Source organism: Opisthorchis viverrini, assembly GCF_000715545.1.
Source record: "Opisthorchis viverrini unplaced genomic scaffold opera_v5_16, whole genome shotgun sequence".
Classification (NCBI taxonomy): domain Eukaryota; kingdom Metazoa; phylum Platyhelminthes; class Trematoda; order Opisthorchiida; family Opisthorchiidae; genus Opisthorchis; species Opisthorchis viverrini.
Genome location: NW_008751672.1, coordinates 2,399,550 through 2,417,439, shown reverse-complemented (window position 1 = coordinate 2,417,439; position 17,890 = coordinate 2,399,550). Strand labels below are relative to the sequence as shown.

General features: G+C 44.7%; 1 protein-coding gene across 1 annotated transcript in view; it reads left to right on the top strand.

The window, feature by feature from the left end:
* The window catches only part of T265_01517 (hypothetical protein), a gene marked incomplete at both ends in the record, with an annotated part of 12,010 nt that extends 5,536 nt beyond the window's left edge, over positions 1-6,474 (top strand). The window contains 3 exons of the mRNA XM_009165558.1: positions 3,431-3,528; positions 5,091-5,167; positions 6,081-6,474. Coding sequence (XP_009163822.1) covers positions 5,112-5,167; positions 6,081-6,255 — 231 coding nt within the window. The remainder of the gene's footprint in view (positions 1-3,430; positions 3,529-5,090; positions 5,168-6,080) is intronic.
* Between the last annotated feature and the right edge of the window lie 11,416 nt (positions 6,475-17,890).

Sequence of the window (17,890 nt, the reverse complement as noted above, 5' to 3'; positions counted from 1 at the left end):
CCAATCATCGGTGAACGAAACTGTGGCAGCTACAACCAGTGTACGACCAGTACGCGGTTATTACAGCTGATAATGATGATGATGATGATGACTGGCCAGAAAGTCACGGGTTTGAAACTCTGAGTTCTATGAGGTACGCACTGCCGATGATGGTAAGGACAAAACACCTGTAGAGTGCTCCTCGGGTTTTCAGCATAGACTGGTCTCACTGTCTGGAAGAAACCTCACTCGGAACTTAGTGAGAAAAGTTTTCTTTCTGACTCTCACCATAGCTTGTTTGTGTATTCTATAACTATATATGTACACACGTATGTATCTGAAGACAGCATTGGTTGCTCAGGTTGCAATAATAGTAATTGATTTGTTCGCCGCGTTGGACGGTTTGGTTTCAAACGTCGAGATGACACCGCCAGTATCTTTAGATGAGTGTCGTCGTTACTGCCGGAGCTATCAATATTCTTTCCAACAACAAACCATTTTGGGCGTGCAACGCACAGACAGGAGAACTTCGCCCGTCTCCAACAACTTTACTTCCTTACTGAGTGCTTTCGAAGAAACATACTTCCACGAAGCATCAACCGTAGACCTGCTTTAGGCTCTTCGGATGCCTGGACCTTGGTGCGGTAATATTCAGAAGAATGCTGAAATCGATTCTATCAGATGCCCTTAGTCGTGTGGTGAAATATGAAAGAGTCGAGTTTTTCCACCCACAATTCACTGATAATGTCACTTCAACTGGTAGCGAAATGTCTGCAACCAGATTGCCTGGCTCAGCGAACAAATCAAATGTCCACACTATATGTATAGTATATTAAGCAAGTGAAACGCCGAAAACCCGAAGAGTAGGGAAATTTACCGACATTCTGTTGATCGAGGACAAATATGGCTATTTTTGCCTCTGATGCCCGATTCTGAGCCCTGACTTGAAGTTTTATGTATTTTTGTGCCTCTCTACGTACATTTGGTTTCATTCCCTTAGGTTTAATGGCTTTCAAGGCACTGTAGCAATCGTGTAGGGAGTGCTCGCATAGTTTTCGATCCCTCCTCATAGTCTCAGTGTTGGGATGTAATCCACTGACTGAGGTTCATAAATTGGATCCATCCTTGGCGCTTTAGGCCGCTTCTGTTTAGTATCACGCCAAATTCCTCCAGGTTATGAATAGGCTCTTTCCTAACTGGATAAGAAGTTGAATTTTTAGCGTTAAGTTCGTTTGTCTGCTGTAAATAAGAAGTCGCATCAACTATGCAGACCATATGCAGCTTCTGGTTCATAATCGCATCCACATGCTGAGGCCAAAACCAGTGGGACGCCAAAGTTGAAGGAACCCAAGTCATTTTTCATTGAATCAGATGTTTACCAGATCACTGAGTGGGGAAGCTATTAAGCTGCCCCCCCCCCCCCTACACACAATGTATGGGACTGGGTAGATCAGTTGTGTTGGTGGCATCTAGAACGGGTGCATACTCGTTTCCAAGAATCAGACAGTTCCAGCATCAATATACACAGCGACCTTTGATTTTCTTGTGTTGGCGATCGTGAGCTTCCAAAAAGCAGCCGTTTTGCTTGACTTATCGAAGGTTAAAAAATATGGATAATGTCCGGCTGGGCTTTCGTACGCGACGAGTTGAAGCGAGTTCTCTAGTCCATCTAAGATGCTGAAGCACACTTGTTGATAGCACAAATCGTGTTTGCACCTATTCTAGTGCCCTGCTACCGTGACCAAGCCAGGCGTTCCATGCCTACACCACATATGCAGTATATAGTCTCAGGTATTTTATCAACAGTATTATGTAGCGGTCTTTCGAGTGATTCTGGTACTCAGTTTTGCAGTCCATCTTGGCTATGATGGAAGCCCTTCAGCAATCTTTCACACTATGTAAGAGTCTCATCCTCGGTGTGGTGCAAACTGTAAGCCTAGGTTGCACGGGCGGCGGTTGGAGAAACGCGCGGCTTAAATGGCATATTCTTCCGTCAGAATGCAGCTGAATGTCTATCCACCATCGTTAGCCTTTAGGATAGTCTAGTATTTCGGGATGGTCCAGATCACTATTGTATGGGCACATAGGGTATCGGGAAAGAAGCAGACTACAGAAGGATCAGCTTGCTGATCCTTCAACACAACCAGAACAGAGGAAGATTACGCTGCCGTATATCAGAAACGTGGCGGAGATGATTGCACGACATCTATGGCAATATGGAATTACAGTCGCCTTCAAGCTTACAAACACGTTGAGAAGAATACTCTCGAAACCAAAGGGAAGGTTGGATGCTTTGAAGAAGACTAACGTGATTTACAAACTTAAGTGCAACGACTGCGACAAACATGTTGACCAAACAGGAAGAAAACTTGCTACCAGAATACACGAACACAAGCCTGCCAGCAGAAGACATGACCCAATGTCACTTGTCTCAATTCACGAAGACAGAGAAGGACACAAATTCAATTGGGACAGTATTCAAATACTGACTCACGCAAGAACGAAACGGGAGCGAGAATTTGCCGAGGCGTGGTACTCCACACAAAAATCGGCCAATAAACACATCCACATTGACCCAGTCTATCAGCCGTTACGAGCAAAAACCACACAGTCACGGAACTCTGAGCCGAGAAACCTAACGACCACCAACGGACTAATCGGGTCAAAGGAAGGCAATCACTAAAAACAGAAGGCCGATGAATCCACCAATCAAGAAAATAAACTCACAAACAAACTCACACAAAGCAAGAAGAAAACGGCCGAATCACAGCAGAACAACCACACACAGAACTGCCGAATGGAATGCGCCCAACGAACCAACCAGACACAGGAGATTGAGACCACGTCAGATTCACAGGAGACCAATCGAACTACGCGAAAACCGTTTCCAGAACTACCAGATACTGTTTAGAAGCTATATACTCACAGGCAGAAGAGGAGGAATTCACCCACTCAACCCTGCACTGACGATGTCACCTCGATTGGTGATGAAACGTTTGCAATCCAACTGCCAAGCTCGGCGAAGGGACCAACAACCAAACAGCGCACCCGAGCTACCTACATTCCACAACATGGCTAATTACTTTACTCTATTACGAATGTGCATCCTGCGTTTCAAGTGGTGCTTCGAATTACTCCTGTCTGACACGTGCAGTTAGCCAATGCTCAGTCCCACTACATCATCCGGTGGATTACGTGACTGCACTGGAAGTCACAGTCAGCTTCCTTTGTTGAAATCCAGGACGACAGACTCATTAGGGACAAGAAGTTGGTCTAGCGCAAATAATATGTTTTACTCACTCGACTCGGTTCATACAAACAGGATCCAGAGCAATTTCAGCTTGTTGGCCTGAGTTGCTCACACACCAGAGTGCTTCTACCCTTACCACATACCCAGATTTCGAACCCTTGTGATTACTTAACACGGACTTTCCCTCTATGGTCATTTCAGTGGTGGATGAGGGTACGCGCCGAAGGCCGACGCACTGAAGAAGCTCATCCAGAATGAGGTTCCGTCTGCATCAGTGTTCGCTGAGAAAGGAAGAGCAAGTAAGTTTTGTTCATTTACGTCGATGCGGCTAAGAGAGTAAAACTGATAGGTTGATATAATCCTATTCTCCGCTGGATGTTCGAATGCGCGTCATATGGCACAAACAGTTGGAATGCCGTAAGTAGTTGGAAACTGGTGTGAATCCCTTGGAGACGGGCATTAGTCTGTGTTCGTAAGAGTTTCATGATGACGGCTTGCCGCACACAAGTCTATGAATTGGGAGGTGTTTAGTGAGTCTTGGAAATCAGTTTTCCTGAAGGTAATAATAATGGCTAAACTGGCTTGCAACAAAGAAAATATCACAAAATCGGACGGCAGTTGAGCGACGCTTTCAGTGTGAGAATACCTCACTTCAAACCGATATTCCTTGCTGTCGGTCTTCTGTTTTCCTCGATCCTCTTGTCCAGGTTTGGGCAACCTGGCAGTATCCCAGACCTCGTGCCTCCTTCCGTTGGCATGGCAGCTAAGCACCCAAAGGGTGCTACAGATGGAAGTTTTTTTATCCGATGCGCCGCTGACCGGCAGGTCATGGATACTATACTATTCACATGTGTGCGCCTTCTTCTATGCCATCTACTTCACAGAAAAGCTGGATATGGATGGGGTGTATTGTATCGCCAGCAGGGTCTACCCTATCGTCCTCCGTTCAGGCGTTTTACATAGCTCGGTTGCCAGGTATTCGAATAAGACATTCCACTTAGGCGAAATGACTCAGTGGTTGGAGCGCGAATTTACTAACCGTAAGGTCCGTGGTTCCAACCTGGTCTGTGCATCTCGGCTTCTCCTGTCTAGGCTTGGGCAACCTGGCAGTATCCCAGCCCTCGTGCCTCCTCCGGGCGGCATACCAGCTGGGCTCCGAAAGGGTGCTACACCCAGAACGTTTTTTCACATTGCCCGGCTGTGCCACCACTCAATCTCCTCCGAATGGGTCAAATCAATACAAGATTGCCGTTAATATAGTCCTCTCTAGGTTCCTTTATCTATCCTTGCTCTAAAGGACTCAAAGGAATTGCCTGCATTGTTCCCTATGAAGCTTCCGGAAATTTCACTTCACACATAGTCACACAAAAGCCAACTGAATTGGTAATTTTCTATTAGGGACCTCCCTACGCCTTGTGGACTGGACACTACTGATACATCACTCTCACCTGAGTGTTAGTGTCGGACTGCTAGCCATAGGGCGGCGAGTGCGAAGTATCCTAGAGGTTTGTGCACTGATAATGGTGTCAGCAGGGATGGAGCGTCTTTACAGTTCTATGCTCAGTATATATGTAATATAAATATAATATATACGTATATGTATGTACAGACTGACTCCATGTATGATGAAATTTCCAGTGAACATTTAACATTCCACTTCCAATAGGAAGCCAATAGCTTCGGAGGTGATTCCCGAAACTTATTTATTGCATTCACGCAGAAGTTTTTCTATTCTGTATGCATGGTAGTTAGACAACTGCTATCCCGAAGCCCCATGCTAACTTACTCAACTGCTACTATAGAATTCTCATCTGTAAGATATCATCACTTTATTCGGGGCTTCGTTTTTCGTCCCAATCAGCTTCCTTCGAAGTGTCAGTAGATGGAGTCCTCATCTTTTCGAAGCTACAGTGCGGTCGATTCCCGGAACAATCCGCGGTGAGTTACTCGCCCTCGTTTCCTTACTGCTGATTCCTTACCCGATGGCATTGATTTTTCCGTTCATGTGACTAAGTTGCATTGCACTATTTCCACCCCCGACTGAAGTGAGCGTGCGCCATGGGATTGTACTGCTTGATTATTCTAGGTACGGCAATGAAGCATCGGTGTTGAACATTGATGTCATGCTGTTGATGATTATTATTATCCTAGAAGAATGGGAATACTTAGCCGATCCGGAAACCCGGATACATCCAGCTTGGTCTGCATAGTTTCGCTCCTCTCAAGTTTGGCTCTTCGCATTCGCAATGTTGACATTCAAACTGATCATGCTCAGTTTCAAGTCGAATACTTCTAGGGATACAGTAAAACGATCCTGTGAAAACCCTCTACATTGTGTGAATGTGCACGCAGGAGATAGTGTTTTTTCTCTTCGAAATGTAACTGTCTTTCTAAAATCACAAAATCTTCTGATGACTCTGAGGCCGTTGTCGATGTTATATGCGACATCCGAGTGATGCTCATCTGGAAGCCTTAAGCTGAAACGATAAGTTGATGCATCTTGTTCAGCGGAACATTTTTACTGCCTAACCCTCCATTGGGTGACTGGAACTCAGTCTTATTGTTCCTTATGGTCCATCTTCTTTCGTTCAACCCTTTTGTCCACACTTTCCTCCCTGATTCTTATTTTGTGGCCGGAAATAAATTTGATCTTTGGTTATCATTTAGCGACGGTGACGAAGTTTTATTAGTCATTCAGTTGCAAATATGGTGCTTCAAAGGTATTCTGACAGCTTCAAATTCATACAATATTTGTTTGTGTACTACTTATCCTGGGTGGAATCCGTTCATTCTGTCCGAGTACGTCTCTTACATGTTTCACGACAATTCATCTCCTCCATGCTGTTTTCAGATTGTTGCTCAAATCGCCTCGATCTCGGAAGGTCGTCAACCAAAGATGGTCACCGTCTACGAGGCACCGTCCGGTTGTTCCGTTCTCTAGCCCTCCTGTTTATCTGGTCTTTCCATTTTCTGGGTTGTATGACGTTTCTTTGGTCAAATCTCAAAGTCTATCGAAGCCGATGTAGCGCCCAACTTCTATCTACCCTATCGCCTATTTTATGCACTTAGTTATGCACTTATCGTGGACTCAAAAGCACTCTCTTTACTCTTATTCCCTATCCAAGCCACAGTTTGACGTAATTAGTTTGTGATGATGTTGCAATTTCCGTGTGGATTCCAACTTGTTGTCCTGTCTGGTTTCACTTCTGTCCTAGTTTCAAATTTGGAATATCACATGGTTTTAGCAACAAAATTATGTTCATTCATTTGTTGGGACTACTGTTTCTTCTAGTTCCCTTTATTACCAGCCGCCGCATTCTGATCGGTTGGTGCTGTATTACATATTCGTACTGCTCTGTGATTGAAAAGGTGCATAGTTTAAAAAAAAGAAACGTGAAGTGTAAAGAAACTAGTGTGAGTCCCGGCGAAGTGCTCAGGGATAGAGCAATGTGGTTTGTTACGGGTTTTTAGTTAGCTGCGAAGTCAGATTCTGCTACTATGTACATAGTTGGGTGAAAAATGCATTACGAAGCACCGGAATCACGTGATCAGGTCAGGGCAACCCCACCGAGTCTCGTCCATATGTTTACATCCTTTGTTCCCCCTCGACAGACCTCAGCATTGACTGTCCGATATTGACATCTGACCTGAACAGTCTTTTGAATGCATCTGCTTCCGGTGAGCGGGTTTTGTACCAGTGCGGAGCGCGCTTTGTCATTAGAAACTCTTTCATAGGTAGATTAGCAGGAGTGAAATCACTGACCAACCGCATCCTATCGTTAGTGTCTGATCCAGTGAAGCTTTTAGGTATCGGGCGCTTACCGGATCGACCGGCAGAATTCTTTGGGTTTTTCTGCTACCGTTCATTTTGCTCTTCTTTAGGATTAAACACAAGCGTGCTACTCAATGTTTAGACGAATATTCTGAGTATACTTTAACTCCGGAGGTTAGGCCGGATTAGGGTAGGCTATCCCTGTAGTAAGCTATCCCGGGTTAGGACCCTCCCGTCCCGACTCCGCAAACTTCATCATTAATGTTCGTATGACCTAATCTTCAGTGGGGCCTGGTATTTTTGGCTATACTAATTCGCAACAGGGAACAGTTCCTCAGGCTATGGCAATTTAACACTTTAGAATATGACAGTTGGTGCCAGTATGCGAGACGGAGCGTCCGGGGGCCAGTTCCAATTTTTTCCGGTTACCTTCGGCCAGCACAGCGGATGCGTTTATGCCCTCTAAAGGCTAGACGCAGATCGTCCTGTCCATCTACGACAGTCTTTACGAGAGATTGATCAACTAATGCTTGTCAGGAAAATGTCAGTCGGTATTTAAAGTGGCACACGGATACCAGAAAAGAGACACGTGGCCGTCACATCTTTGATTGCACTGTAACAACAGAAAGAATATTTGGTCATTTTTGACCGCGCATTGTGGTTCCATCCGAGAAATTTGACATTATGTAACTGTGGCCAATGACAATTTATGACTTTTGATTCTAAAAAGTCTGAAGCATGATCAGGAAATTTGCACTTCTAATTGTTACGGTCTGCCAATGAGTATAAAAAGCAGTACTAATAGGACTGATCCCCAGCAATCCTGGCGGCGAAACTTCCGAGCACTAATGGACCAACGTGTGGTAAACGTACTGAAATGAAGCTTTTGGCCCACAGTGTGGGCGCGACCCAAGTGACACGATCGATGTACCCACAAGTGTCAAAGGAAAGGCAATACAGTCGTGACCGTAGCTGGGAATTATGACTGAAAGTGCATGAAAAGTGACTCGGTTTCATCTGGCACCGGACGGCCGAGCTCTGATACGAACGCTGTGACGGTAGTGAAGTTACATCGTCATTGCTGCCGTGTGTCGATTCGAAATAATCACCAATCAGGCGTGATCAGTGACGGAAACGTACCATTTGGACTTTCTGGTGAAGTATGGATCGATGGGATAGGTCCGCACGAGCGATTTACTTTCGAATTAGTTTCCCTACAAGAGATTATAGGCTTAGAGAAAGCATACAAAATTTTGACAGGCACTGCAGGGCCTCGCAGAAACATTGACTTTGAGGTTTTGATAGCCTTCATCGATTGTAATATAGCAATCTGGCGTATTTTCTGCGCTGGTTCTCAGATTACACTGACATTATCCAGTCTGCTAAGTGTCCGGTCAGTTTACATCTGTATTCCGCAAGTATCTTTCCGGCCCGATGAAAATCACGCCGTTCTGTACATCTTATCACGATAGAATTAAATTCAAGTTGACGAGAAATGCACTCATTTGCAAATCAATTTGGTTCTCACAAGGGACTCAACCAAATCTCTCGTTCACCATATGGGCTGTCGAAGAGTTTTCAGCAGCCTTGTGAGTAGTTCCCTTTATGAAAATATACTGCAATATCTCGAATACCAACTGAAACATGAGGCGGACTGTGTGAAGCACATTCAGTTGTAGAATATCATAAATGAGAGATTCAGTTGAGTCTCTCGTGAAAACCAAATTGATTTGCAAATGAGCGCATTTCTCAGAACAGTGCAATTTGGGTTAACGTAGAACAGAGGGTTGACGGAAACTCGGAGAATGCGCCTACCTGATGAGCCCCGAGTAGGGCGAAGCCGGTCGTGGGCTGTCGGAGAGTTTTCAGCAACCTTGTGAGTAGTTTCCTCTATGAAAATAAGTTCAAGTTGGTTGAACACCGAAATTACTGGATTCTTTTTCGGATAACATGACCGGTAGGTACCGTTGTTAGTGTCCAACCCATACTTCCGATAGCCTTAGCATACAGACAAAAATAAAAATTCCATAATCCAGTCCAAATAGTGCCGTTTGGTTTCAAGAGGCCGCAGATGTGCTACACTAGACTCGAAATGCACACAAGATCGGTGGATCGGCAGGAAAGGCCAAACCGAAGTCCCATGGAGAAATTCCGTTAGTATGTAGGAATAAACATACCTGCTCTAATAGATCAAAACGTCAAGAGTGATTACCGAATATCGTAAAGGAGTATGAAAAAATCATCCGAACGAACCTGGAAGCAATCATGACTGGACATTCTAGACACGCTTTTGTGTTAACAGAATGCCGTAGCCCGTTCTAAATATACACATCACCAAGTTTGTGCACATACCAGTGGAAAAAGCTTTCTTATAAGTTTCGGAAGGCGTGCTCTAGGTGAGGCTGGGATAATGTCATAGCCCATTCATCCACTCGCATTAAGTGTTTATTTCACGACGCAAATGAGTGCTTTGGTGACGCGCTAATCAGCTGCCAGCTCAACTACTTATGTTTGATTGTCGACAGTACATTTTGTGGCAGACGGACATCAACACGGGAACAACGAACTCACCAGCAAGCTGTTTATGTTGAAACACGGTGTTATCATATTGAACAGCTACAAGCTGCACAATTATGGCTAGTTTTTCTAGAATACTGTAGGGTTTCTCAATATGTTCATAACCAGATGTTATGCAACTACCAGCGAAAGACGGAAAAAAACGTCTAAAAGAAGTGACTAAAATGGTGCCATAGTCCACTTGAATTCAACTATTTGTAGGATTGACGCTAAACATTATTTTCCCAACCGAATTAAGTGCTTTTGTGCAGTTGGTCAACGTACCAGTTGTTTGATTGCTGACGATATACCTCCTGGTAATCGGACACCGACTCAGTAACAGGGGGCACACCAACAAGCCACTTGTGTTCAGCCATGGCAATGCCCAATCCCTCTGTAAGTTGGTCTTAAGGCGAGGCGAAATCTCCGGCAGAATAACGAATTACATCTGACGGCGGATACTGCGTGTGCTCCTGTCAAGTATAGTGTACGCAACACCAGCGTTACCCGCAATTTCAGCTTTTTTACTCCTGATCAGCTTAGGACAGTCAATTTTTGAGACACCGCTTAAAGAAGCTGTGCCAACTGAAGTCACCGTCACGCAAAAAACACCCTGCATGCTGAGGAGTCGTGGAACGCCTGTTAAGACCAATTCATTGATCCAAACGGTAAGTGTATTTGATCTGCATTCGATATGCGCCATTCGCAATGCCAATGAATAGAATATCCTCGTTCTTGATTCTTACTCACTGGCGGGCTACGCGAACAAAGCAGTGGTTCGCCTAATTATATTACTATATGGTACCCCCACTCTTGTTGTCACTGGCGAATTATTTTACACAAATAACCTATTTTGACTACACTACCATTGTAACAGTGGATACTACTACTGAGGCATGGGAGTAGAGTCTCCTCGTAAATCCGCTTCACGTCTCTTGAAAAGTGAGATATATTACGGAATTTGTGGAGTCGCTCTGTAGCATTTGCTTGCGTTTGAGTAACAGTCAATGATTATCCAGGAAAGTTCAGGAAGACGCGTTCAGGGAGAAGGTGGATATTCAGTTGTGTAAACAAGATGCATATGAGAGTTCCGCTCCCCTGTTCGACAGTCTGTGATTGTTCAGTTGGTGTTTTCTAATAAACAACCCCGCGGTGAAGGCCTTCCTTCTTTCACTCTTACCATATTGATGGAAATTCCCCTGAAGAAATTGTGAAAGTTGCATGCCACGTGTACCAACCTGCATGATTACCACTGATTCGCGCGTAACTGCCGCTACGATGAGACCTCTTAGACTCATGGTCATGGATTGGAATATTTCCAGAACCCGATAGCGCCACAGAAATCTAGTCATGAGATTAGGATTTAAAAAATGACGTCATTCTATTCTCTAACTTTCCTCCGTTAGGTACACATTGTTTCAACATATTTTTTCTTCAAATTTTAAATTTTAAACATCTGCGGTTGTGTTGCTTCCAGCCGTGACTGGTACAAGTAAGTCGGTAGTTGATAGGCATAGGACGAACTGAAAAGAGCTTGTCTATCAAGCGATATTTCGCCCGCATTGTTTCCAATTTACTGATAAAGCGTATCGCGACAGGAATCTCGTCCTGCAAGTGAAGCCAGTCTATGTTGAAAACAGAGAAGCACTGCACAACTGTTTTGTACTTGGTGAGATTCCTCAGCAGTGCACATCTCACAAAACTCCATAGAGTCTCGGACATGCATTCGCCCGGCTAGTAGTTTGAACACAAGCGTTTTTCGATGACCGACTGATCAACAGCGTTACTAACCCAATAAGGATGAAATAGCAATGCAGTTCCTCTCGACTTTTCAGCGTAGATTGGCTTTCCTTACAGGACAAAATCCCAATTGAAAATTACCGAATCACTTCAGACTGCGAAAATATTTGTAGTTTGTAGAACTCACAAGTTAACCTTTCGGGAAGAAAGTCCTACCTTTGTTCGTGTGCTAGCACGATCAGCAGTCATATTTGAACGGCTTGGTGAGTGTTGTTGTCAAGTTCCGCCAATCATCATCAAACTCATGAAGATGCATGCACTGTCGGCCAGAGCTCAATGTGTACGTCGCGCTGATCCGTGTGGAGAATACTCACTTCTGAAGCTCCAGTAGCTAGAGACCTGCCCAGCAAATCAATTCTGGTCCAGTTTCTTCGTTGAGAGTGATGCGCGTGTTATCCAACATTTAGTTTCCAATGAACTGGATTTCTCCTAATGTGCGTTCGGAAAACATATGCCTGTGAGTGCTAGCCTTCGGTCATATTAGTGTGCATGAAATAAGACACCCTTGCCTGATTTTAGGACCGACCTAACACTCAGGGCACGGTTATGCGTGAGAATATACACAGTGAGCCTGAGGTGATGCTGAAAGTGACCTTAATCGTACAGAACAACCCAAACTAAACCAGATGTTTAGGGATTGGAGACGACACCGAGCCTGCAAGAAGTTATAAGGCAGCACGAACAAGCAAAACTGTCCGAATCCGCCTTAGAGCCCGTCAACGAACCATTCAATATTTCACGGTGTACAATTGAATTTTGACGCAAATCACTGCCATCCAGTCAGTCACTTCATCCATTTGAGTCGGACAGAAATGCACATAAAGTCAGAATACTGCAAACAAAACACAAGTAAATCAATAAAAACTTGGCGAATTTGAACGGCGTCGCAGTATAATAAGAATACAGTCGGTTAATAAAATGAGGGCTTCCAGGGGTGAACCGAAACTTTTTCTTGGTTGATTTTCGAGCTCATAAGTGGCCTACGGGTACACTATGGATTCGGCTTATCAGTAACACGGACTCCAGCCTACCTCAAGAGGATAACACTGGCCGATCCCCTTTGTGCCTTAAAACCGTACACATTCCTGACGGTTTAGCCTGCAAGCCAGCAGTAACCTTCTAGGTCAGACCGATATGTTTTGCCGCTCAAAGCACCTGGTTTGAGCCTTTTTTCTTATTGTTGCCATCCAGTAACTATGTAACAATTTGTTGCCTCCTTGTATTGTATTATATTGTATTATATTCCAAGGGTCTTACCGGGATCTATCCGTCTTAACACCGGACATTCCAAAATGTAAAGCGCACAGCGATGTTAGAAGTGGTTCTTCTTAGAAATCGTTGCACAGACCAAACCGAATAGTGTGTGATTTGAGCATGCCTCCTGGCAAATATGGATCACCAGCTTTAACTGTCTGGCTTTCCATACTTGACTGGTAGTCGGAGATCCTGAGGGCTTTGAAACTTCATTCTTCCCTCGAGTTAACACCGGATTCGATTCATTCATGTGGATGCACATGAGTCCTAGAGCATGCCGCCGATACCCTTACCCATTGTGCGAGTGGACCTATGGACGTAGCCCGATGTGGCAGGCAAAGTTGAGGATAGATACTAACCGAACATGTGTCAATGAGTCGAAATGTGTGGATAATCATTTTGGGCTCTAAAGGCTGTCTGTAAGTAGTGCTTCATATTGTAGTGTTGCTAAACAAAGCCAGAAAAAAGGTAGCTGGGAGTGAGAAACAGGATTTAACGGAGAAAAATGAGGACTTTCGGCTGCTAACTCGCCGCCGACATGAAAGCCAGCAAAACCATTGAAAGTGCTACCGGAAAAAGCCACCAACTGGTAAATTCCATTGGTGTTAACAGGGGGAGTGCTATACAGAAAAGCGCTTTAAACGAATGCTTAAGGCGCGATCCTGTTGACCCTCACATCAAAATTAACATTATTGCTTGAGATTTCGTATTCAATTAGAACGTAATGTTGAAGAAAACTCGAGCACTCCAACTGTTTGAAGATCTCCTAGAAAGGCTAAACCGCTGTGGAGAATTTGAAGATCATTATACGCATAGCCATGCTGTGTCAGGTTTTATCCCACTTTCGGCGCTCTAACATATGCCGCGATTCCTCCGTGGGAAGCTCTGTGCATCAATTAAAAGGGAAAAAAACACAAATAAAAAGGAAAAAAACAGCGAGAGGACCACAGCAGTGCGACTGTCATCAGTTGAGTGCAAAATCATTCGACAATGCCCGTCTCAACGGCATCTATCATGTGCACACATACATGAACCTGAATGGTTTTCAAGGTACGGACTATGTTGATTACGCTGAAGAGATGAAAAAGTCGCAAATTACTCGAATGGTGCTCACATGAGTAGAGCTCGGCTATTCACCTGTGCGTGCCAATGTCCTGGAGGCACACTACCTTCTGGAGGTCTGGAAATATTAGGAGAGGACTCAAGTCATTCAATGATAACAATGTTGAAGTTCAAGACTTAGGAAATCAGCGTTGTCTGGGTCCACTGCATTTGGCGAATTAAGACCAGCTCGCCATAGAAGCGCACTCGATCGTGGTATAGTGTAGAGTGAGAGCAGAAGAGACGCGAATCCAAATGGAGTGCTCTTGATCAGCCAGCCATTTCCATAGGCTCCGGAAAGTAACGCAATCATACGAAGCTTGCATAAGTGAAATGCCGGTTTCAGTTGCAAAGAGAAGCGCTGATCGGACGCATATCCCCGACCAAAGGTAGTGTCAACGGATCTTTGTCCGCACTAAGATCCGGCTCAATTCTCATTATGCAGACTCTCCTAGAAATTGAGCAATTTGTTCAAGGTGAGACTAGTAAGCGCTTTCGGTAACACAGCTCCTGGACGGTTACCCATGGCAAAAGATTCTCCACACCCGTTGGAGTCAATTACGAAACTGTCCGTCTCATTGGTGTTCCAACTTCATTGGATGCGTACTTAGGTCCCAGTCACCACACCGCCTAATAGACCGTTGACTACTACTCTCCATTTAACCAGACCTCAACTCACCTGACATAACAGTGAGGGCCAGATGGTTTCAGCAACCAACCTTGAGTAATGCTGCGGCACATGTTGATCGTGTCATCGATTGGCAAGACCCAAGAACTGCTAATGCTACACCGCTCGAAGTTGCTATCTGAAACACGATTATTTTCATGAATGGATTAACTCAAAATTTTACTGAAAACTCATCGACAGACCCCGACGGGTTGTACTTTTCTTGGGGCCCATGAAACGGATGCAGTTTGCGAGTTTCTGTGGACTATGTATGCTACTCGAACTCAGATTTTACGAAACTCGCGGAGTACACTGACTCACAGATCGGTTTGGTTTTCATGGGAGACTCAACTGGATCTGTTATTCATGCTATTCCCAAACTGACTGTGCTGCACAATGTCTACCTCATGTTTCTGTTGGTTAATTTCTACCTGCTTGTGGTTAATGCTTTTTGACACCCTAACTAACGTTGTGGTCTGATTGATTGCAGCATGTAAGTCAGTCTCAGGTTGCAGTGATTCGTTTGCAAGGCTACTCCCTTATCTTCGTAAGTTCCGACAGTTTTTCCTAATATAACCATATTCGGACGCGACCGAGTATTATCGACACACCAGGTTTTACGCGCTCAACTGATGATCATCAAACAGCTCGAACCTTGTCATCCTCCGGGTTGGTTTGGCGCCGTCCCTTGGAGGTTGGTGGGGAGAAATCGTGGCATCATTTCGGGCACCGAAAAGAGCATATTACACTGCTCACAAATCACACACCCGATTTTTCCGATAGTTTTCAGCTGTGCCTTATCAGCTGTTTCTGATATGAAACGTGACTTTTGGCTGCTTGATGTTTGGACAGTTCCTTGCAAACCATTCATAGTCAGCTCACATTTTCAGTTTTCTCCATTCCGAAGTTGAATTTGTTGGCCTGGGAAAGGTCACAACTAACGTGGAAATATATGATTAACTTTTTAAGAAGTCCGCGCACTGCATAACTTACTAAGTTCAGTTCCCATCTGTGACTTTAAGAAGTGGTGATATATGTATCTTTCATATAAGATGCATAATTGTCCTAAATATCCAGTAAGGCGAAGATCAAACTGACCTAGGTTGTTTATTCTGATTCACAGGACCGTTTCCTATAGACTACTGCTTCTGCGTCTCAAGTCGCTAGCATCTACAATGGTACACGCACTGACAGTCGATGCGTGTCACCTTACACAACTGAGCATATACTTTAGTTGGCGTGTCACATGGAGTTGTAACCACAGTTCAGAACAATTCCTCCGTGTCCTATATTGCTGAGCACATCGAAGAAGTCGGTCAGGGATTAGCCGGGAAGACTGGTTACTGGAAGTGGTATTGTTAAACTCGAAGAACGTCAAGCTGCCGTTGATTATCATAGCAGCATGGCTTACCAACCAGGCGTATGTGTAAGAACGTCTGGGATCTAGCCATTTGTTCACTTAACCAATGCGTACTCACCAGTGACTGGTGACAGTCAAATTAAATCCAACACGTATATCACTTTAGCGTCACTTGCTGAAGACAGTAAAGGGATTCGATTCGTTACAAGAACATTATCTCACGCTACTGTTAATTAGTCTGATGTTCCCGTAAACCTGTTCCCTTATCTCAGTTAATACGAACTCCGACTAACACTTGGAACTAACGAAGATTCGAGTGGTTGCTAGCGCCTCAGTCATGGCAACCGGCACCACGTATGTGCTTTCAACACCTATCACCATTATGACTGAGTGTACCTGTCGGGGGAAGCTGATCAAACCTGGAACCGAATGTGGACGGACAGTGTGGGTTTCAGCCAGCCAGAGGCGCGTCCGAGGTTGCCTCAGGACGTGTCCAAGGTCATTCCAAATGGTACACGAGGCCCAGCTGACCGGTTTGTCTGACTCCAGTGCAGTCTGTTCACAAAAGAGATGTGACGGCACACGTTGGGGATCACACTTGAATTGGCGACCTTTCACGGCGTCGTGTGTACACACTGACCACCCTTAGCCTGTAACACCGGTTTGTCTGACTCCAGTGCAGTCTGTACACAATAGAGATGTGACGGCGCACGTTGGGTATCACACCTGAATTTGTGACCTTTCACGGCGTCGTTTGTACACACTGACCACCCTTAGTCTGTAACCCTGTTCGTCTGACGGCTTCCAGAATTTTTTCGTCCTCAGTTTCACATGTGTGCCGGTTTGTTTAATCCGTCAAATGCGTCAACATACCAGAGACTACTACGATACCGGTCACAGCTGTCCCTCACAGCCCTCCGAATTGCTACGGTCTGTTAATACTAGTCAGTATGTTCGTGTTTATGCTGTAACTCGACTGACAAGATTTCATCCGCCTTTATCTACTGTTTGCCGCAGCCATGTTATTTGTGTCAATGCTGATCTGTGGGCTGCCCCATTTCCCCCATACTTTCTTTCTATACACAGATCTGCATGAGTTCGAGTTGTAATGAAAGCCGACTCGGTGAAATGGAGCATACTGCTTCGTGTTCAGCGACGTCCAAAGTCTGTTCATCAGATCTACCAAAATGAGGCTAATGTTAAAACCATCTCCTTTTGGAGACCGCTTGGACATGTGCCGGTTTGTGAACAGTGTGTGGTCAGTGTAGTCAGAAAGCAGTTTCCTTGTGGGAATACCAACCCACCGTCTGGATGGCTTTCCCAGAAACAAGTACTTAATAATTAAGTCTCAACATTCGTGTATTCCTTCTGACGAGACTGTCAAACAGAGCGCAACGGCGTCTGAGGTGTTAAGATGATGTCATCACATGTGACGGAACATTCTCGAAAAACTAAACAACTTATCCCGCAACTAGTTCCGACGAAAAACAATTCAGTGGTTCGGCCTCACACTTCCGAATTCTGACAATGAGTTCTGGGTATCAAAGTTAGAAGTCCGGTCAACATGTGCCCTACTCTCACTCGAACGCATAGAAATCAAAACAAAGTATGTGCATTGGTAGGACTTAAACGTGAGAAGTTCGTGTTATACCTAAAATTAAAGCATTGGTCGCACGGTCATTACAAGTACTTGAGTAATGCTCAGCAAACGCTGACCTGGTGTATCACTTGTAGGCCCATTGTTGATCAATAGCAAGACTTTCTTCGAAAGAACCTCCTAAACTGTCATGATTTTACTGCATGAGCGATCGAAGAAAGCTCACATTTCAATGGTTGAGTGCAGTGTTGCAGAGATGGCGAGACAGTAAACACTGCTCCACCCGACAGCTATTAACCAACAGCATTTTAGGATTTGTGCCGTCGAGCTCTGTCATCAGCGGAAGGATCTCTGTTTACGATAAACAGCGTTGATATAGGCTAGAAACTGAACGTTGAAAGAACGCAAACTGCCAACGTCAGTGTTTCCGTTTGATCGAATCTCATTGGTCAGAATGCCAAAACCAGACTTTCCTCATGATTGAGTGACACAGTAATGATTTTTTATGCCAATACTTTCGGTCCCTCGGTTCAAATGTTTGGGTAATATCATTT